General features: G+C 38.0%; 1 protein-coding gene across 2 annotated transcripts; it reads right to left on the reverse strand.

The window, feature by feature from the left end:
- Nucleotides 1-1,670: 1,670 nt before the first annotated feature.
- Nucleotides 1,671-22,115, reverse strand: PCGF6 (polycomb group ring finger 6). 2 transcript variants are annotated; one of them, XM_036438908.2, is made up of 11 exons: nucleotides 21,596-22,115; nucleotides 20,569-20,668; nucleotides 20,384-20,480; nucleotides 19,286-19,341; nucleotides 19,126-19,185; nucleotides 18,237-18,342; nucleotides 13,648-13,675; nucleotides 8,472-8,570; nucleotides 6,151-6,237; nucleotides 3,324-3,368; nucleotides 1,671-2,115 (listed from the first exon to the last, which is right to left on the reverse strand). In XM_036438908.2, the coding sequence occupies exons 1-11, from the start codon at nucleotides 21,941-21,943 to the stop codon at nucleotides 2,059-2,061; spliced, it is 1,083 nt and encodes a 360-aa protein (XP_036294801.1). In that variant the 5' UTR covers nucleotides 21,944-22,115; the 3' UTR covers nucleotides 1,671-2,058. The 2 variants fall into 2 exon arrangements, with proteins under 2 accessions (XP_036294801.1, XP_036294802.1); XM_036438909.2 differs by lacking the exon at nucleotides 3,324-3,368 and having other exon boundaries at nucleotides 1,672-2,115; nucleotides 21,596-22,112.
- Between the last annotated feature and the right edge of the window lie 560 nt (nucleotides 22,116-22,675).

Here is a 22,675-nt window from a genome sequence, read left to right on the forward strand (position 1 = left end):
GGATAAAAAAAGAACTCATATGTGAAATTGTATTTTTCTTTGTAGAATATACATTACTAGCTTTGCTACATGCTCAAATCTAATGTACACATTAGATAAGTGATTTTTAAAAATATATATTTTGAAATAAATATATATTCTAAAAAATCACTTATCTAATTGATTTTTTACAGAGAGGAAGGAAGAGAGATAGAGAGCTAGAAACATCGATGGGAGAGAAACATCGACCAGCTGCCTCCTGCACACCCCCCACCGGGGATGTGCCCACAACCAACGTACATGCCCCTGACTGGAATCAAACCTGGGACCCTTCAGTCCGCAGACTGACGCTCTACCACTGAGCCAAACCGGTTTCGGCAGGTAAGTGATTTTCAATCTTTTTCACCTCATGGCACACATAAACTAATTATTAAAATTTTGCAGTACACCAAAAATATATTTTTTGCCACACTGACAAAAAGAATAGCCATATTTTTTATTTATTTATTTACACACTGGACAGCTATTGTTGTATTGGCTGTTGTCATTTTATTTGACAATCTAAGAAAAAGAGGTCACTGCCCCTGACTATAAAAGTCAGGTATTGCATGTTTCAAAGATTCTTGCAGATCATCAGTTGAAAATTGCTGGGTTAGAGTAATATCTTTATGCCTTTTTTTACTATTTTCAGATATCTCACATGGATTTGCCATTTGCAAATGGGTGAGGGCTCCTGAATCCAGTCAAACAAAGGGCTGTCTTTACTACATTGTCATGTTCCCCTTAAAGGGTGAAAAGAATAGTCATTTGGTAGATCAAAGGACTTCTCTTTTATCAATCTCCTATTAGATTAGATTGCCCTCATGTTTTATGCTGATATTGCACAAGCTTACTAGGTGGGGGTGGGGATTAGCTAAAATTCATAGATTCTTTCTTACAATCCCTTCACACACACACATACACCACACACACACACACACACACACACATCAAAATTGTAATAAAGCAGAGTGAGTCACACTGCAGACATTTAAAGATTTATGTTTTTACAGTGCTTCAGTAATTCTGTATGAAACAAAATAGAGAAAGCCCAGGCTACAAAGAAAAATGAAGACTGATCTTGGAGGAGTCTCTGGGCTCGCTTCCTCATTGATTAATTACTGTAGGTCACCACCTGGCTACTCATCTTCCCTGCTGGGCAAGTGGTCTCTATTCTTTGTGAGTCTGAGTCATTTCATTTTTAACTCTGTCACATGCTGTTAGAGGTTATAGAATGCTCAGCAGAGTGTAACCAAAATCATTAGCATCATCCCTGGAGTTTGGGAATACAATCAGTACCAGATTCTAGTCAATTGCTGATTTTTGCACAGGGCAAAAAAAGCATTCTTCCTTAGGAAGTGCTTATTTAAAAAAAAAATTAACTCACAAAGGTTACCTGTTATACAATATATATGAATATGAGAGGTGTAACTTCTATCGCTCATTATTTCCTGGCATAAGGACTCACACATGACATATAAAATTCCTGATGTCCTTTAGTGTTAGACAATATTTTATCTTTTTTAAAAATATATATTTTATTGATTTTTTTACAGAGAGGAAGGGAGAGGTTAGAAAGTTAGAAACATGGATGAGAGAGAAACATTAATCAGCTGCCTCCTGAACACCTCCTACTGGGAATGTGCCCGCAACCAAGGTACCTTGACCGAAATCGAACCCAGGACCCTTCAGTCCGAAAGCCGATGGTCTATCCACTGAGCCAAACCAGTTTCAGCGAATATTTTATCTTTACCTTAAGCCAGACTTGAGCTCAACAGAAGGAACTCCTTTCTGGCAATTGAAACTGTCTGCCTTCGCATTAATCCAGTCTGCAAAGTATTATAGTTGCTAGTAAAATAGATGCATTCTAGCATTCCAAGTTGTATTTATAAATATTATGATGCTTGGTGCTCAAAACAGTTGTTATGTCTTAGCACAAAATGGCAGCAATTATGTTTTATAAAAATCTTTGGTGAGATGCAAGCCTGCAGAAGCCACTGTGTTTTGTTTCTTTCCTTCCTCCTGATACTCTTAGAATCTTCAAGAAATTTTCAGAGGAGAAACCACAAGACCGTAATGAAGGACCAGAAGACCATCCTGAAAAGAAATAAAAGTGTTTTTGCAGTTATTTGAAATAGTTATATAAGTAATCAAATCAAAGATGGTTTGTTTTTCATAACCCAGCACTAATGTGAAATTCTTTAAAGAGAATAAAGGGTCCAAGATAAATAAATTTGCTTATTCACTCACCTCATCACCTACATTCCCTGTCAATGTACCTTTTAATAACTTTCAGGAGACAATTCTGAAACTACCAGGTATCCACAGTTAGCCTGGGTTGTTTGTGGCTAAACAGTCCTCCAAAAAGAACAAAAAGAAATACACCTTTCCTTCTATACAGACTACTAAACAGACCATCCAGGCATTGGGCTTCCCTAAAAAGAGCTTCAATTATTATCAAGCATGATGGATCTGCTAAATATTCAATTCCACATAAACAGCAGCTCTCTAATATTATAAGTGGGAAAACTTTGGAACTCTTATACATTAAGTATATCATTGTTTTACTTCTTCCTTAAAGACTGTTCAGTACAATTTAACTTTTGATATCTAGAGTCTTCATTATGAACAGTAACTATACTGTGTTGTAACACAGCGATGTCCTCATTCAGTGGGTGTTAGAAAACTTAACTCTCTACTAAATGACTCCAGATACTGTGCTTCTGAGTCTTTTTTATCTGCTTTTTTTGGTCTATCTCCTGTCTTATTATCAGATCCTAATTCTTTGTGTTCTCACCAAGGCTGCGTCCAGCAAGAAATCTATCTTTTAAAGGTACTATTTTCTAATCTATTATGAAACCAGCTTTAAAAAAAAGAAAGGAAAAAAAAAGAAAAAAAAACTCATTGGGAAAGTGTGCCACAAACAATTGGCCTACTTTGAGCAACAAAGAAGAGTGACAGCCTGCATGCCTTGCATTTACAATCCTGCTCTAGCTATTACTTTTTCTTCTTTATTAAGCTTTTCCATGGCTCTGCTTCCTTATTTCTCATTCACTGCTCAACTCATTGCAATCTGGTTTCTGTTCCTGGCAACTCTAATGAAAACTCACCAGAATTCTAGAAAGATTCACAAATTCAAATGCCCACAAGGGCTAGAAAAGTAACAAATGGAGATATGAGTTAGGTATGTAAGTCAATAAGGAATGTTGAGACCAGCAGTAAACCAGAAAACACATGCCTAGTTAAAGGAATTTAAACTCAGGTAATTTAGAACACAATAAGCCAAATAAAGCATAATTCCATACCATGTTTGGCCCATGGAGCATCAGATCTGCTCTAGACCAATTAGCCTAATCAAAGTAAATGAATTTGTATTATAACACAAATAGAAAGATTCTATTAACATTTTTACATGAATGCAATTACATTTTAGATAAAGATTTTTTTTGCATAATTACATTTCAGAAAGAAAAACAACATTTGCAAAACTATATATTGATATGTAGATATAAAACTGAAAATACAACTTAAAAGCGATTTCAAAACCACAAAACTTCAATACATTATAAAATCACATTTTATCAAATAATTACTTATAATTCAAATTTATATCTATAGGTTTATTATACTTAAATTCCATATAAATTTATATTAATATATAAATATTATTTACTAGAGGCCCAGTGCATGAAATTCATGCACAGGTAGGATTCCTAGGCCTGGCCAGAGATCAGGGCCAATCTGTGGGGCTACCAGCAGGGTGGTTGGGGGTCCCTGCTAACATCTGCCTTGGCCAGCCTGGGGTCACCCACTCACTGGACCCACCACTGCCAATCACCTCCCTCCACAAGTAGGACAGCTTGTTTTGTCGTTTTTGCTTCCAGTGATGTTTCAGGTTTAATTTGCTCTAGGGCCCACTTGGTCTTTCTGATAATCCAGGTGATCTGTAGAACTTTCCTCCAATGAATCAATTTTTTTCCTACCAGCCTTCCTCACTGTCCAACTTTCACATCTGCATATGGTAATTGAGAATAAGAACGTGTGGATGACCTTAGCCTTGATCTCTATAATGACACATCTCTGCTTCAGTGATCTTTCTTAATTCTTCCATTGCTGCCCTTCCAAGTATTAGCCTTCTCTTGAATTGTGAATTTCCATATAATGGAATATTATTCAGCAATGAGAAGGGACAAAATACTGTATGATTCCATTTATATAAAATGTCCTGATTAGATAAATCTGGAGACAAAAAGTAGAGTAGTGGTTGACAAAGGCTGGAAGTTTTATTTTTGGGTGATAAAAATGTTCTAAAATTGATTATATGGTAGTTTTAAAATTCTGTAAATACACTATGCTTTAAATTAATGAGTTGCCTCTGGGGGTGACAGCAGTGTTCCAAATCTCAAGAAGTGGTTTGAGTTAAAACAGGAATATGTCCTTGTCAAAACTCACGCATTTCATTGTCATTAAAATATATATAAGGGTAGGCAAAAGTAAGTTTATAAAGCACTTGGTGTCAAAGTGTGCTTAAGTATAGGAAGTAGATTATAAGAATGTATAAATAGCCAAAACCGGTTTGGCTCAGTGGTAGAGCGTCGGTCTGCGGACTGAAAGGTCCCAGGTTCGATTCCGGTCAAGGGCATGTACATTGGTTGCGGGCACATCCCCAGTAGGGGGTGTGCAAGAGGCAGCTGGTTGATGTTTCTCTCTCATCGACGTTTCTAGCTCTCTATCTCTCTCCCTTCTTCTCTGTAAAAAATCAATAAAATATATAAAAAAAAAAAAAAAAAAAAAAAAAAAGAATGTATAAATAATGCAGGCCGGCAATTTGAACACTTATGAGATTGAACCTAAGTGTGACATTGTGACATACAAACTGTAAACCTACTTTGACCACCCCTGTATTGTGTATGCATGTAAGAGTATTTGTGTGCATTCATTCTGTTTCTTCCAAGGAACTGTATAATCCACACCAACAAGACAATTTTTAGAATACTCTTCCTCTTATTTTAAGTAGTTGTTCACTGAGCATAAGCAATTACACCAAAACAAAAAATTATACTCCTTTTTTTTCTTTCTTTAAATTGATTTCAGAGATGAAGGGAGAGGGAGATATAGATAGAAACATCAATGATGAGAGAGAATCACTGATTGGCTGCCTCTTGCAATGCCCCCTACTGGAAATTGAGCCCACAACCCAGGCATGTGTCTTTGACTGAATTGAACCAGGGACCGCCGACACTCTATTCACTGAGCCAAATCAGCTAGAGCAAGAATTATATTTCTAACAAGTTAAACAAAAATTCATTTAAGCTCAGAGGTGCTCATCAAATTTCCATTAGTACTTTATAAGCTTCTCAGAGCCATACAGCTCTTAAAATAATTCATCACTCTAGGTTTAGTAATACCTTGCTTTTCTCTTCATTAATATTTAGATCCTATCTAGCTTCTCATTTATCCTGACTAGAAGATTTTACATTATATTTCATCACATTACAGGTTAATTAAAACTTCAAAATATTGTGGTAGTTGCCATGACTTTTTACCTATTGAGCAAGAAATGGTATGTGAATCTCTAATGCCAAATGAATATCTGCAAATTTTTCTTACGAAAATGTCCTTGCAGATGTATTTGCAGATGTGGTCTTCAGAGTTCTATTGTAGTATGAAGACAGAGAAAAAAGAGCAGAGGCCTCTAGAATCAAACTGCCTGCATTTTGAGCCATGGCTCACTCACTAACTTACTGTGAGCAAGTTACTACATGTCCTTTCTGTAACTTGGCATCCTTCTATTTAAAATGGAGGATAACTGAATAACTATGTTGTATACCTGAAAATAATTTATACTACAAATTAACTATATTTTAATAAAAAATAAAATAGGGAGAAAAGAATACCCTACACCATAGAATTTATGAGGAATAAAAGAGCTAATCCATGTAAAACATTTTAAAAAATTGCCCAACATACAGTTAGCATTCAATAAATGTTAGCTTTATTACTTATAGTGCAGGTAATTTTAAGAAAGTTGTAGAATATTTATTAAAATTTTACTGATAACATGGAGCTTTTTTTTTTTTTTTTTTAAATAACTTGCCTAAGACATTAAGTATGATAAAATCTAAGACCTACCTGCATTGCTGCATCACCTATTACACGTCGAATTTCCCTTAGAGTTTGATATCGCTCCAACAAGTGATCGCCACAAATGATATCTACCTACAGGCAAACAAAGTACTAGATGCTTTACTGCTTCAAAAAAACCATATGAAAAAATTAGGAAACATTAACATAATTATTTTTAGACTACACTTTGCTGTTTTATTTTAGACGAATCAAACACTCTCAAGAAAGATGTTAGAAACTTTTTACAAGAGTAAATAATGAAGAGCATCAGAGGACAGAGCAGGTAATAGCACAGGACAGCCAGTAATCAAAATTATTTACTAAGTCTAACAGTAAAGTAAACATGAAGGGAACTTTTTTAATGAGGTCTTTTTAAGCCCTTTAGTAATGTCACAGCTCTAAGATAAACCTACTTTTATACAGAATGCTCTAGAAAGAATAGTTATACAGTTATACAGTAATATAGTATAATAAAATTCCAGTATACTGAGTTGCTTAGAAAAGCAAAATTTTAACCTCTCTCTTTCATTGAGTGCTCCTTTCCTGTTGCCTTAAATGGAATCAGTTCCTCAACAGTCTTATTACTATATATATCTTAATTTGCTCCATCTCCTAACGTCCTTATTTAGTTTATGGCATGAAATTTCTCCTTGTCCTCTAAACCAGAATATCACCTCTGATTCCCAATTTTCCTTTCTTCTCACATGCAATCAGTTACCATGTCCTGCGCCTCTTAGTTCATAATACCTTTTTTTGGGGGGGCAAAATTTTATGGTTTTATTAACATAATTACAATGTGTACACAATCTGTCTTTTAACACTGTCTTCTCTTTTTATTTTGATCTGCCACAAATAACTTTAAAGACAGTCCATAATTTAACAGTCCTCTAGTAACCATTCATTCCTGCTAGGAAATAACCATATATGAAGGTCAGATGTCTGCCAACAAGCACACATTTCCTACCTGGAGTGAACTGGTTTAAAGAAGGTCAGCACAGCAAGCTCAAGTGACAGGCTTCACCAAGAATTTTCCTTTAATGGTTAACTAGTTCCATGTTTTGCTCAAAGTAGAAGTAACTTATACTTCTCTTGTATTTAGAAGGCTTAATAATTTTAGACATAAATTAACAGGTCCGCATATTTGACAATTCTGTTCCATTATTTTAACATTTTGGTTTAATAGTAATTTATGAATGTTACCAGCTATATAGTTCCTGAATAGAAAAGAAATTATTTACCTATAGAGCCAAGAGTTGATATAGAAAATTGAAGATTAAACAAATTTTTTTATCATTTTATTTCAAAATGCTAAAAGCCTTGAATTCTATGATATGAAGAAAAAAATAAACTCACACTTTTATACAATATAACCAATTTAGAGCTCTGGCAACTAAATTTCTTAAAACACCAAATGTGAAACTTATCAATGGTGATCATGCTCTGATCAATATCTAGCCAGAGGATATAATCTATATCCTAGAAAAAGGGCTTTTGCATGCTACGTTAGTTAAAACTATAAAATCAGGTTCAAGTCTTATGATTTATGCTTTTAGCAACAATAAACTGTTATGGGATTGCTCACAATTCTTTGTCCAGAAGTCTCCAAATAGCTATTTCTAACCAAAAGACTAAGAATAACCTCAAATATGTTGTGGCTACAATGTGATAAACTTCAGATGGATGAGATACAGCCAGCATTATGTCAAGCTCAGTAAGAGAAGTCACATTTCATTGAATTTAATATACTTATTATATATTTAGTAGAATAGATATTGGTAGTAAAAATACCAGCAAAATTTCAGCCAGCTTTAAAATATCTATTAATTTACTAAAGAGCAAATAGATATTTTAAATAAATATTATTCTATGAAATTTTACATATGATAAAGAATAAAAATCCCTTTTAAATTTGACTAACGAAAAAGCAAAATTATATAAATGTGCATTTTCAGTGGCCCACATTAAATCCACGAGTATAATTACACTTTATGTTAAAAAATACATTAGGATTGAGGTTTTCATTTTACAACAAGAAAGTATTATATAGTTATAATGGGAAATACTTTCAATCCTTAAAAAAATGAATAGGGTCTATATTAGACAGATATTTTGAGGGGTCTCATATATGGTCATCAATGGCAGGGAGGAACAGACAGTAAGTCAAATATGATTGAAGTTGGCGTGGGAATCACTGTGTACCAATATCAATTGGCATATACAATATCTATAATATCAAAAGCCAAAAGCCACTGCATGAAAATCTAGAAACAATTCTTTGTAAGGTAACCTCACATCTTTACCCATCCTTTTGCACACATGTACTCTACCTGACAAGCTGGATCAAGATCCATTTTTCGTCTGAGGAATTTTTCTACATGCCCAATAGTTGCTTCTCCTGAAACTCGGACAAACTTCTTCTCCAATGGCTACAAAAAAGAAATGAATGAATAAACAAATATTTTCAGATTAAGTGTAGTTAAAGTGTATAAACCCTAAAGCAGATTTTATAGCAAAGATGACTCAACAGATTTACAAAAATTACTACAAAATTTGAGTTTAGCTATCAAAGAAAAAAATTTTTCTGCTAAGTTTTCCCTCTCTGAAAGGTATATTAACAATTTTTTAATACAAAGTTTTAATGGTTTATTTTACTACCTCATCAACAATAAAACATAGAAATTTATTGACAAAGGGACATTAAATGTCTATAACCTGTGTCTTCAATAAAAAGATTCTAAGGGGGGAAAAAAAGATGGGGGTGAAACTGCCAGACTAAAAAAAGATGTAAGGGTTATAAATAGGAGATCTGTCAACCAATTACTAGTATGAATCTTATTTGGATCCTAATTTAAACTAATCTATGAAACAATTTTAATGAGACAATGTAGGAAATTTAAATAGAATGTGGATACTTGATTAAGTTATTACTATTATTTTTAAAAATATATTTCTTTATTAATTTCAGAAAGGGAGAGGGAGAGATAGAAACATCAATGATGAGAGGGAATCACTGATTGGCTGCCTCCTGCACGTCCCCTACTGAGATCAAGCCCGCAATCCAGGCATGTGCCCTTGACCAGAATCAAACCTGGGACTCTTCAGTCCGCAGGCTGACGCTCTCTCCAATTAGCCAAACCAGCTAGGGCTACTACTATTAATTTAAAAATTATTAGTATCGAGATCCAAGATGGCTGCGCCCAGGTGAACACCTAGCCGCAGCCGCACACAACAATTTCAATAAAATACAACTAAAATATATAACGGACATTGCCCAGAACTACAGGAAGGTTGACTGACTGGAAATTCTACAGCGAGAAGCAAGGAGAAAACCAGAAGGAGGCGCGGAGGAGCTGGAAAAGCCCAAGGTACGGAGGCAAGGAGAGGACGGAGCCAGAGAGGAGGGGGAGGCGGAGTGCCTGGCGGGCATTCCCTAGCGGAAAGGAGATAAAACTCCGACTGTGCTGGGCCCCAGACTGCTCTGAACCTCAGTTCTAGGCCTGACCCCGGGGACTCAGGCTCAGCCATAGGGAGCAGGGCTGTAAGGCGGAACCCCGGGGAGAGGCGAAAGGAGATCCCAGAGGCGCACACAAGCGCAGAGAAGGGACGGTCGGCAGTGCCGCGGGATTGCCCTGATGGGAAGGAGACTGGGGCTCCAGACTGCTGTGAACGCCACCTCCAACTCCACTTCCAACTGAACTGAACCCCAATACCGGGCTCATTGGGGGAGAGCATAGACTGTTTGGCAGCAGGCGAAAATCGAGGGCACCTTTCTCTCAGAGGCGCCGGCAGCAGCGAGCACTGAAGGACCTGCATAGGGCGGGGCTGATGGAAGCCAAAGCTGCAGGCTCCACCCTGAAACCCCGTCCCATCTGTAACTGCGAAATGCGACAACAAAATAGATCACAAACGAAAGAAATGGAGGACAAAAAGCGTCTGGATATAGAGATCAAATCTACGCTTATAAGATTTTTCAAGAATTTCCTAGAAAAGATGGATAAGGCCTATGAGGATATGAAAAGCGATCAACTAGAATTAATAAGGAGTCAACAAGAAATGATAAGGGATCAACAAGAAATAAAGAATACATTGTCTGAAATAAAAAACATTTTACAGAGTCCTAAAAACAGAAGGGAAGATCGCAAGAATCAAGTCAAAGATTTGGAACATAAAGAGCCAGAAGACACTCCTCCACAGAAGCTAGAAGGCAAGAGAATCCAGAAAATTGAAGATAATGTAAGAAACCTCTGGGACAACTTCAAGCGAACCAACATCAGAATTATGGGGGTTCCAGAAGATGAGAGAGAGCAAGATACCAAAAACATACTGAAAAAATAGTCACAGAAAACTTCCCCCACCTGGTGAAAGAATTAGACTTACAAGTCCAGGAAGCGCACAGAACTCCAAACAAAAGGAATCCAAAGAGGACCACACCGAGACACATCATTATTAAAATTCCAAGAGCAAAAGACAAAGAGAGAATATTAAAAGAAGCAAGAGCAAAGAAGGTAGTAACCTATAAAGGAGCACCTATACGATTATCAGCTGACTTCTCAACAGAAACCACGCAGGCCAGAAGGGAATGGCAAGAAATATTCAAGGTGATGAATAGCAAGAATCTACAGCCAAAAATAATCTACCCAGCAAAGCTATCACTCAGAATCGAAGGCCAGATAAAGAGCTTCACTAATAAAAAAAAGCTAAAGGAGTTCATCACCGCCAAACCAGAATTATATGAATTGCTGAAGGGGGTTCTTTCAGAAGAGAAAGTAAACAAAGATAAAAATTATGAACAACAAATACGTAATTATCAACAAGTGAATCTAAAAACCAAGGAAATTAAAAAAATCTGATGAACAATATTAACTGTTGAATATAATAGAATCAGAGGTATGGAAGGGGAGTGAACTGACGATTCTTGGGGAAAAGGGGAGAGGGGGGCGTGGGAAGAGACTGAACATAAACTGTGCACCTATGGATGAGGACAACGGGGAGAGGGGAAAGGGCAGAGGGTGGGGTGGGAACCTGGTGGAGGAGAGCAATGGTGGGGGGAAAAAAAGGAACATTTGTAATAATATGAACAATAAAAACTTATTTAAAAAAAATAAAAATAAAAAATATTAGTATCATTATTATGTTTGTAAAAAGTCTTTATCTTTTTTTTAAAATATATTTTATTGATTTTTCAGAGAGGAAGAGAGAGGGATAGAGAGTTAGAAACATTGATGAGAGAGAATCATCGATCAGCTGCCTCTTGCACACCCCCCACTGGGGATGCACCCGCAACCAAGGTACATGCCCTTGACCAGAATCAAACCCGGGACCATTCAGTCCCCAGGACGACACTCTATCCACTGAGCCAAACTGGTCCCAGCAAAAGTCTTTATCTTTTAGAAACAAACTGAATTATATACTAAGATACAGTCTGGGATTTGCTTCAAAATATATGAGAATAAGTCAAGTGATGAAGGCATAGATGAAATGAGATTGGCCATAAATTTATAATGATTTGAGTGATGTGTACATGGGTGTTTAATATACTATTAGAGGCCCAATGCATGAAATTCGTGCAAAGGAGTTGACCCGCACTTGTGGCAGCCGCCTTGACCCTCACAGCTCTGGCTTTGTCTGGAAGGATGTCTGGTCTAATTAGCATATTCCGCTTTTATTATTATAGAGTCTGTCTACTTTTGTATGTTTGAAATTTTCTGTAATAAAGCGTTTTATTTTATAAGTTAAAATAAAAAGATTAACATCTAGACATATGTGGTTGGAATCTGATCCAATGGTCTGAGGTAACAGGTGGAAAGACCACATAGTTTTAACATAGAAACTAATACTATCCAGCCACTCTCTTTGAAGACATTTTAAGGATTATATCTAATGTAAATGAAATGCCGGGGTAATCAGAACTAAAAAACTTGAGCAGTGTTTCTCTAGCACTAGCAGAGAGGGTGCCCAGAATGACCACCAAGAGAATCTAGGCAGGTGAGGCATGTTTTTTCTCTATGACAGTGCTCAGCTTTCTTTTCTTTTCTTTAAATATATCTTTATTGATTTCAGAAAGGGAGAGGGAGAGAGAAACATTGACCAGCTGCCTCCTGCACACCCTCTACTGGGGATCAAGCCCAAAACTGGGTATGTGCCCAGACAAGGAATCAAACTGGCAACCTCTCATTGCACAGGCAGATGTCCCAAGCAACTGAGCCACACCAGCCAGGGTTATAGTTTGGTTTCTTGAGACCTTCCCTGACAATAGATCTATCTCTTATTACCTTAGTGTAGTACATAGTATAGTTGTTAAGTGCAGGTATTCCAAAGGCAGGCTGACTGCCTGGGTTTAAACCCTGGTTCTGTTAATTTTCTATCTATAAATCTTTGGGTAAGTTTTCAAATCTTTCTGTGCATCCATGTTCCCATTTGTAAATAGGGATAATGGCATCTATTTCAGAGAATTATCATGAGGAAAGTAATATGATGTATGTAAAAATTCCTGGCACATAGGAAGCAGATAAAGAGTTATTGTTAATAAAGGATCATATATTATACTTTACTATCATGTTTCTGTCATCTCCTTTAATCTAGAATAATTCTGACACTGTATTTTTATGTTTCATGATACTGACATTTTTGTAACTTTTTTGGGTATGATACATGGTCATTAAAAAAATATATATTTTTAATACTGAAACATTTACAAATGAAGTAGCAAAATGATAGAGCTTTGTTACAGAGTAATACCAGAAGGAAGGTAAGTAGATGGAGGTATAAGACATTAAATTGGCCATTAGTGTAGTGGTAAAGCTAAGTGTTGGATACATGAAGGTTTTATTTTGCCTACTTTTCAGTATGTTTAAAAGTTTGCATAATTAAAAGCTTTCCTGAACTAAATTACTGCTTTTAAATTGAACAAACAGGGTTTATAATTTTCATGCTATAACTCTACATGGTGAAAAGTTTAATAACCAGAAATCATTCTAGTCAGATATATTTATTTTAATTCCAAGATAAGATATAAATACATCTTTTTAGGTACTGAGTTATAATGTCAAAATCTGTAACTAGAATTCCACTATAAATACAGAATTAAAAGAAAAACAATTAGCTTGCCAAATAACAAGTTGGGGCAGGTTAACTTGAGCTAAAAATGTTACATGCAAATGAAATTTTAAGCTCATACTTAACTCTAAATGCCAACTATGCAAAAAATGCTTTGAAACATTTTTTTATCACCAAATTAAGATAGTATTTATCTTTAGACTTTTGAAAGTTACTCACTTATTCTTCCTTAGACTACAGTCTGAATTAATAACAAATTCCTACTTAATAATTATTTTCTCATAAACCTATTATGAGCATTATTGAATGTACTTCATATTTCAAAAACTTTTATTTATAAAACACTCTTTATTGCAATTGAAGACAATAGCCATATGATTGCATATCTGATTCTTAAACTTTTACAGAGTCCTCTTGTAAAGTAAATGAAAAATAAAAATAAAATACCTTAAAATGTCCTGTGCCTTCATTAGCACTGAAAAACGAAAGCAAAATTAATCAATAAAATACTTTAAACTATATGTTTAACTACCTAACACAGAAAAATAACATAAATATAAACATTTAAAGAACATCATTTTAATTTTTAAACATGGATACCTAACCCTTTAGGTCGCAGTGTTTCCCAAAGTGTGGTACGCATACCCCCAGGGGTATGGCAAGAGTTTGGCGGGGGTACGCTTGCACCGGAGTTTGGTGGGGATATGCACTGCACCGTGCTTAGCTGCGCCTAATTCTACGTTCTCATGAATACGAGGGGTACTCAGCGTTACGAAAATTATAGAACGGGTACACATATGTCAAAAGTTTGGGAAACACTGCTTGATGATATAAACAAGTGTAGTTAATTGTCATTTCTGCCACCTAGTGGTAAAAAAAGGGCAGTGGTATTTTATATTATGTTTTTGTTTTTTAAATATCTTTACTGATTTCAGTGAGAGAGGGGAGATAGAAGAATTGATGAGAGAATCGGTCAGCTGCCTCCTTCACACCCCCCACTGAAGATCAAGCCCACAACCTGGGCAAGTGCCTTGACCAGGAACTGAACTGTGACTGCCTGGTTCATAGGTCGACACAACCTGAACCACACTGGCTAGGTTATACTACTTTGTATATTTCCAGGAGTTAAAATGATATTCTTTTAATTTCCTTTCTTTTTATTTTTTTGTGGTTGCCCTTTATTGAAAAAACCATACTATTATCTGTGTGTTTCTTTTTTGGCAAAGCTATTGGAACATGCAATAGTATCTTACAGGAGTTTCCAATTTCAGAACTATTAAAGTTTAAGATTTGGACATATCAAAACTGTCTTATTATATGTCCTTGCACTAGATCTGGCTAGTAATGAAGCTTTGCATGGTGCATCAACAGCTTTGGGGAAGTCATGGTTATTTATTAGAAATCTTAACTTTTTAGTATATCTACATATATATAAAAGGCTAACATGCCAAGTGTCCCATCGTCCGACTGGTCGCTATAATGTGCACTTACCACCAAGGGGCAGACGCTCAACCCAGGAGCTACAAAGCTGCAGTGACTCGGCAGCAGTGGTTTTCAGGTGGCATACCCTGAAGCCAGAGAGGAGGGAGCCCAATTCCTTCAGGGGCCCGTGATTCTACCTTCAGCTGTGGGTTATGTTGTTGCTGGGGCACTGTCAGCCTGCATCTGGTTTTCTGCACATTTGTGTTTGGGTTCCACACCCTGTATAAGAGCAACTTTGCAGAGTGCCCTCTCGCACTCCGGGACCCCTTGGGGGATGTCAGAGAGCCTGTTTCGACCCAATCTCCGCAGGCCAAGCCAAGGGATCCCACCTGCTAGAGTGTCCCCAATCACTCGGTAGACGGGAAAGGACCATGGGAGGTTGGCTCCAGAGCATGACTGGCCCATCTTGGTCACCTTCTAAATAATTTCATTTCAATGTGCATAAATCTGTGTACCGGGTCACTAGTTCTTAATATTTAGATTTCCCCGTATGTAGCATTCTAACACTTTCCAGTATAAAATAAAATTTCCTTTTGCTTTTTATTCTATTATAATTGAATGGTTTTGGTTTTTTTTCTCTATAGTAACCTTTAAAAGATAGACTTCTTTTTTCTTTTTCTGAGACAGAACCAAACTTGCCCTTGTACTTACATCAGGTTAAAACTCACCTGCTACTTGTCCCCTGCCCCGAAAGAGCTTCCTATGGTAGCTTGACTTTTGTGAAGACACAAAAGCTTTTCCATGCAGTGAAAACATGGAGATTTAATTCTGGGGACAGGGGATGTAAAAAAAAACACACACCTCTTTGCCAATGGAAGTTCTCTTTCAAAAGGACCCTCTGCTGGCCATAGCCAGTTTGGCTCAATGGATAGAGCATCAGCCTGCAAACTGAAGGGTTCCAGTTTGATTTCAGTCAAGGTCACATGCCCAGGTTGGGGGCTCAATCTCCAGTGTAGGGCGTGCAGGATGCAGCTGATCAATCATACTCTCTCATCATTGATGTTTCCGTCTCTCTCTCCCTGTCCCTTCCTCTCTGAAATCAATAAAAATATTAAAAAAACAAAAACAACAAAAAAGGACTCCCTGCTGCACTGAAAGCTTTCTTTCTCATAATCATTTGAAAACAGATAAAGAACTATATAAAAGACAGACTACCCAGCATAATCATCAAGTTCAATTGTCTTGTTTTACAGATTGAGAAACTTAAGTTCTAAGAAATTAAAAGTTCCATGAGGGCAAGCTGACTTATTCAAACTATATTCCCAGCAGCTAGACATAGCTATGCTGGTACATGGCAGGGCCTTGTACACTATAAGCCACTATAGACTCATGTGGCAGACCTTTTTTAATTAAATTCAGAATTTCGTGGTGGTTAACTGGTTAATACATATCTTATGAATAAACAAAAAGCAATTTGTCTAAGTTTACAAAGCACAAAGCTAGATAACAGAGGAAGTAGGATGAACTTAAATCTAGATCTCCTTATTCCAAGTGAGGGCTCTTTTTTCTATAGCAAAGAATGTGTTAACATAACAACTATTGCAAGTGGTAATGACTGCCTTGAACACAGCTGTCAAGTCTCTCTCATTAGGAAAGCCTGCCATGCTTAATTACTGATTTCTGCTGTGAGCATAGAGATAATGGTGGCATACCCGTAACCTATTTGCCATTTTTGTACAATATATACTGACACTTTTTAAAAGTGTATCCTTGCTACTTCTAAAAATGGTATAAAAATAATGATTGTGAGCACCTATTGTAGAAAAGATTAAATTTCCCCCAAGTAACTTAGAAATAGAAATTCCTTTCAATTTTTAAATTTAAATTAGACTTATTAAAGATCAAGTTACAAAGTAAATATGCAAATACACTGAGAAGTAAAACTTGTCGTGGTCAGGTAACTCAGTTGATTAGTGTCATCCTGATACACTAAGGTTGTGGATTTGATCCCTGTCCAGGGTATATACAAGAATCACCAATGAATGCATAAATAAGTGAAGCAACAAATTGATGTTTTTCTCTCTCACATCAATAAATAAAAATTTTAAAAAAAGTAAAACTTTCCCCCATTATAGACTCAGAGAGGAATAGGAAAGGAGAGAGAGAAACATCACCTGCTGCCTCCTGCATACCCCCTGCTGGGGGTTAAGCCAGTAAACCCAGGCACATGCCTGACTGGTAATCAAATAGGTGATGTCCTGAAGCCGTGGTCGACAAACTGGCTCGCAAGCCACATGTGGTTCTTTGGCCCCTTGTGTGTGGCTCTGCCACAAAATACCACGGCCTGGGGGAGACTATTGTATTTTGAAGAAGTGGCATTAGGAGAAGTTTAACTTTAAAAGATTTGGCTCTCAAAAGAAATTTCAATCGTTGAACTGTTGATATTTGGCTCTGTTGACTAATGAGTTTGCCAACCACTGTCCTGGTGCATTGAGTTGATGCTCAACCACTGAGGCACATCTGGGCCATTTCCAGTTTTTTTTTTTGTTTTTTTTTTGTTTTGTTTTGTTTTTAATATATTTTATTGATTTTTGTACAGAGAGGAAGGGAGAGAGAGTCATTGATCAGCTGCCTCCTGCACACCCCCTACTGGGGATATGCCGGCAACCAAGGTACATGCCCTTGACCGGAATCGAACCCGGGACCCTTCAGTCCCCAAGCTGACGCTCTATCCATTGAGCCAAACCAGTCTCGGCCATTTCCAGTTTTTAAATGGGCAAAAACAATTCTATATATTGCTTGGAAATAGATACACAGTGGCAAGTACATTAAAAATGCAGGGGAATGACAAGCATCACTTTTAGGATTGTGGTTATTAAACTCTAAAGGGAAGAAGAATGAACAGGTAGCCAAGAGGCTTCTGCCATATAAGAATGGCTTATTGTCAAAGCCAGTTTGGCTCAGTGGTAGAGCGTCGGTCTGCGGACTGAAAGGTCCCGGGTTCGATTCCGGTCAAGGGCATGTACTACCTTGGTTGTGGGCAAATCCCCAGTAGGGGGTGTGCAAGAGGCAGCTGATGGATGGCTCTCTCTCATCGATATTTTGAACTCTCTATCCCTCTCCCTTCCTCTCTGTAAAAAAATCAATAAAATATATTTTAAAAAAAATAAAAAAAAAATGGCTTATTTCCTAAGTCCGATGGTGGAGATACAAGCGCGTATTAAATCTTTTTCTAAGTCTTAAATATTGCATAATTTTTTTAAAATATATTTTATTGATTTTTAACAGAGAGAAAGGGAGAGAGGGAGAGAGATAGAGAGCTAGAAATGACGATGAGAGAGAAACATCAACCAGCCGCCTCCTGCACACCCCCTACTGGGGATGTGCCCGTAACCAAGGTACATGCCCTTGACCGGAATTGAACCTGAGACCCTTTCAGTCCGCAGACCGATGCTCTACCGCTGAGCCAAACCGGCTTCGGCTTCATAAATAATTTTTAAAAGGAAATCAGAAAAATTTGATTTTACTTAAGTCCAGGATGATTTCATAACAGTTGGGACTTTTAAACATTTTTTATTTTAAGGTTAAGAGGTAGAAAGGTTTAGGATACTCACCCAATGAATTCTAATAACAAAGACATATCAAGTTCAGGTGGAATCCGAAACACTTCTAAGGCTTTTTTAGATCTTCCTTTGCTTGACGGGACTGGCTGTGGAACAGCTATTTGATAGCCAAACCAAAAAGCTGAGTTAGAATAAAAACTTCATAAATTGAGATCTCTGAAAAGTAATTGCTCAGCTATTATAACTATGTTGACTACAAGAACATAAAGAACTCAATCTACAGCCAGTGCAATTAGAGGCAAGCCTGGGGACCAATCCATAATGGAAGGCAGACATGTGTGGCTGGTCTATCAGGGCCACAGAAAGAGCTCATCGTAACAGCAACGGTTGTAAATAACCCTAAACAAGCACTAGGTGCCAGGGGGTTTATATATATGCTCAGCACTTTATATACATCATTTCATTTAATCCTTGTTATAATTCTGTGGCAAAGAAACTATTCTTACTTTTTTTTTTTTTAGCTGTAAAGAAACGGAGATTACCGTTTAGTGAGATTAGGCAATTTGCCTAAAGTTTTACAATCCACATAGTAAGTGGACTTAAACTCAAATCTATCTAACTTCCATACTGTGTGACATTACATCATCATTAAAACTAATGTTTCAGCAGTTACTATGTTCCAGGCACTGCTTTAGTGCTTTGTATTGAGGAAACTGAGACATTGAAGTAATTTGCCAACTAACGTGGTAGAGTTAGGATCAAACTCACACAATTCAGCTCCAGAGCCTATACTTTTTAATTCTTATAAAAATAAATGATTAAATTGGATTATACCATATCATTACCTTCCATATCTTTCTCTCTTTGGTCATAAAATAACCCGCTATCATTAAAGTGTTCTTTAATCTATACATCCATTATAGTATACACCCAAACTTACCAGGTTTAGGTACTTCTAGACCTCTTTCTTTATAGAAATCATGCATTTGCTTTTTTTCTCCTAAAAAATGATAAAACACAGACTAAATTACACTTTAAATGTAACTCGTAGAGTCAGTAGAGATTCTGGGATTCATAACTATGTAATAAAATAAACTTACTTTCCTCTAGATCGATCACTAATTTGTACACTATGTCTTGTAACTGCCGGTCCAACCTAATAAAAGGAAAGGATGGAGAACACCTCAGAATTCAGGAAAATGCATTTTGGTACAGAGTGAATGAGGCTTTGTAAGTACTTGGGAGTGGCTATCGACTTTCTTAGAGGTGAGTTACTTTTAGATGGCACTCATGGCTCTCATTTAAGAGAACCTCAAGTAATTATGTATAATCATAATTATAATCAAAGGGTCTTCAAGAGTTTGGTAAATTGTTCCAGGTGTGTTTTTATTTCCTTGATAAGAATGTAAGCTTGCCGAAACCAGTTTGGCTCAATGGATAGAGCGTCGGCTTGGGGACTGAAGGGTCCCGGGTTCGATTCCGGTCAAGGGCATGTACCTTGGTTGTGGGCACATCCCCAGTAGGGGTGTGCAAGAGGCAGCTGATCATTGACTCTCTTATTGATGTTTCTAACTCTCTATCTCTCTCCCGTCCTCTCTGTACAAAATCAATAAAATATATTAAAAAAAAGAAAAAAGAAAAAAAAGAATGTAAGCTTAAAGGCAGATGCTATATTTTGAATTCCCGTGTATCGTCTGCAAAGCACTCGTCTATGGAGGTAGTAAAAACGTGATAGTATTTGCTGAACAAACTAAAGCAATCCACGTTTGGTATTTTTCTTTCCTTAGGAAACTGACCATGAACTGAAAATCTGATTAATAAGCCACAATGACCTACAGTAGACAGGTTATTCTAAAGAGGCCAGTTTTTTGGTTTTTTTTCAGGTATCACTTTTAGAAAGTAGAATTCTAAATATACTGAAAATGACAAGCCTAAACTGGCCTCATTAACTTGAGTGATGGAATTAAACTATTCAGGAAAAAAAATTCCTCTGCCTTTTTTTTTTTTTTTTTTTTTTAATTAAGTCCCCAGCAGATATCACAGTGCCTGGTACACAGTAAGTACTCTATATGTGTTTCTTTAAAGAATAAATAGTTTCCTTTCTTCTAATTTTGTGAATATATTCCCCAAAAACATAACTTCAAGCTTTTAGAAAAAGCACACTTAAAATATAAACTGCACTTATAGATTCCTCTTACCTTATGTTATAAAGAGGTTGTGTCTGATGTACTACTATGTTGCATTTTGGACATCTGTTGCTATAGTAAAAATGTCTTACAATGCAGCTTTTACAAACTGTTGAAAAAGAAAATGTTCACATTAGGATGCTTTCAAGATATTTCAAAATTTGAATGTTATTCAAAAATGTGTACAGTATACTTACATGTATGAAGACATTCTGTAATGGTAGTTGCATCTATTAAGTAACCTTTGCAAATGGAACACAAGATGTATGGGGTCAGCTCAGAGAGATTAATCAGGCGCTGCGAATGCAATGGAAATAGTTTTAAAATACAAGCAAGCCCTTGCCTTCTCCAATTTTATTTTATTTACTGATTTGAGAGGGAGAGAAACATAGATCTGCTGTTCCACTTATGTATCCATTCATTGACTGCTTCTTGTATGTGCCCTGGCTGGACTCTAACCTGAAACCTTGACATAGCGTGACGACACCCAACCTAACCAACTGAGTTACCTGGCACAGGCCTACCTTCTTAAATTTTAAAGCCATAACCCCAAAATTTCATTTTAACCAATATGTGACTTACTTTGCAACATAAAAACATGTTACAGTAACCTCCAACCCTTCAGAGGGCTGGAAGTTACAATAACACGATGTAAACCAATGTTTCAAACACATCCCATTCCTTTGGATATACAGTGTTTTGCCAGATGATGGGGCATTTTGCTTTATGAGTCACTTTAAAAAATGGGCAAACTTTCCAGATACTGAGGCTTAAGTTTAACATAGTAATTCTGATTGGCTAGGTGTACTATTCCCTAGCTTGAACAGGTATGCGCTACCACATTAAAAAAAAATCTTAATAAAAGACTGGCTAGATTGGCGAAGGGTTTGCCATCCTCCCAACACCCAGACTGCAAGCACCAGGGTGGCAGGAGCACGGTATCCTGGGCGCCCACCCACCTGGCACGCAGTAGCTTCAATAATTAAGAGAACCAGTCAGTCGGACCCGGGGAGCCTAAGTGATCTGCAGGAACCGCACACAATGACTCCGCAAGGAAGCGGGGCGGGAAAGGCCAGTCCGCGCCACGTGCCCGGGCAGGCAAGGCAGGGAGGGGCGGAGGTCGACGCCAGTGCCCGAGGCTGCAGGGGCGAGCTGGGGGCTCGGCCGGGGCGGCGGCGAGCTGCGTCCAGGAGGCCGCGGCGGGGTCCCCGGGGTGACACATACCTCTTCCTCGTCCTCGGATTCCGGCCGGCACCCCTCCAGCCTCAGCGAGAAGTGGCTCATCTCCTCCTCCTCCTCCTCCTCTTCCTCCTCCAGCTCCTCATCCTCTTCCAGCTCCTCGTCCTCGTCCACGAAGCGGCCCAGGCTGCGCTCCGGCTTCAGCTCCGGGGGCCGGGAGCTCGAGCAGCCCGGAGCCCCCGCCTCGGCCAGAGGCGGCGGACCCTCTTCGCCCGCGGCGGGCGCCGGGGTGAGGGCGGGAGGGGAGGTGGGCCGTGGGGACGGCATGGCTGCGGCTCCCTCCGCCTTGGCGGCGGCCGCGTTAGCCCTCGTCAGCACCGGGACCCTCTCCATGCCCAGGTCGGACACCGGGCGAGAAGCGGCCAGGCGACTGGATAGCGCGGGAGTTGCTCCAGCCGCCCCGGCCGCCGTGCGCAGGCGCGGAGACCTGCGGGGCCCGCTGGGAAATGTGGTCCACGGAGCCTCACCTAAGCCCGGGCGTGGGCGGGGCCGCTCAGGTGTGTGGGGCGGGGCTTGCAGGCGGCATCTTAAGAGAGTTGTAAACCAATTTTTTTTTTTTTTGAAAGGCTGACGCTCTCTTCACTGCCTTTTAGAAACAACTAAATTGGTATCATTTCGGATAGCAATAATTTGTCTGCATGACTGATCACAGAGCACTATATTTTTAGCAGTGTATATATAGTTATATACTAGCACATGAACAATTTGGTACTTTTGTTTGACACCTGTAGGAAACCAATACACAATCCAAATATTCTTCACCAGGTGAAAAGATAACCCTGCCAATGTGGCTCCGTGATTAAATGCTGACCTATGAACCAGGAGGTCCCTGGTTCAATTCCCCACCAGAGCACATGCCTGGGTTTCTGGCTTGATCCCCAGTGTGAGGTGTGCAAGAGGCAGCCTATCAATGATTCTCTCTCATCACTGATTTTTTTCATATATTTTCATTTTTTAAAATTCTTATCCTTTTTCTCTTTTTCATCATTGATATTTCTCTCTCTTTCCCTTCATCTCTCAAATAAAAAAATATTTTTTAAAAAGAGATGAAACATTAGAACATCC

This window comes from Pipistrellus kuhlii, unplaced genomic scaffold, assembly GCF_014108245.1.
Source record: "Pipistrellus kuhlii isolate mPipKuh1 unplaced genomic scaffold, mPipKuh1.p scaffold_m20_p_15, whole genome shotgun sequence".
NCBI classification, from domain to species: Eukaryota; Metazoa; Chordata; class Mammalia; order Chiroptera; family Vespertilionidae; genus Pipistrellus; species Pipistrellus kuhlii.

Coding starts and splice junctions, on each gene's coding strand:
- PCGF6 (XM_036438908.2), bottom strand. CDS start 21,943: ATGGAGAGGGTCCCGGTGCTGACGAGGGCTAACGCGGCCGCCGCCAAG. Junction 13,676..18,236: donor TTGTTATTAGAATTCATTGG/GTGAGTATCCTA, acceptor TTCGTTTTTCAG/TGCTAATGAAGGCACAGGAC. Junction 3,369..6,150: donor TAGGTGATGCAGCAATGCAG/GTAGGTCTTAGA, acceptor TACTTTGATTAG/GCTAATTGGTCTAGAGCAGA.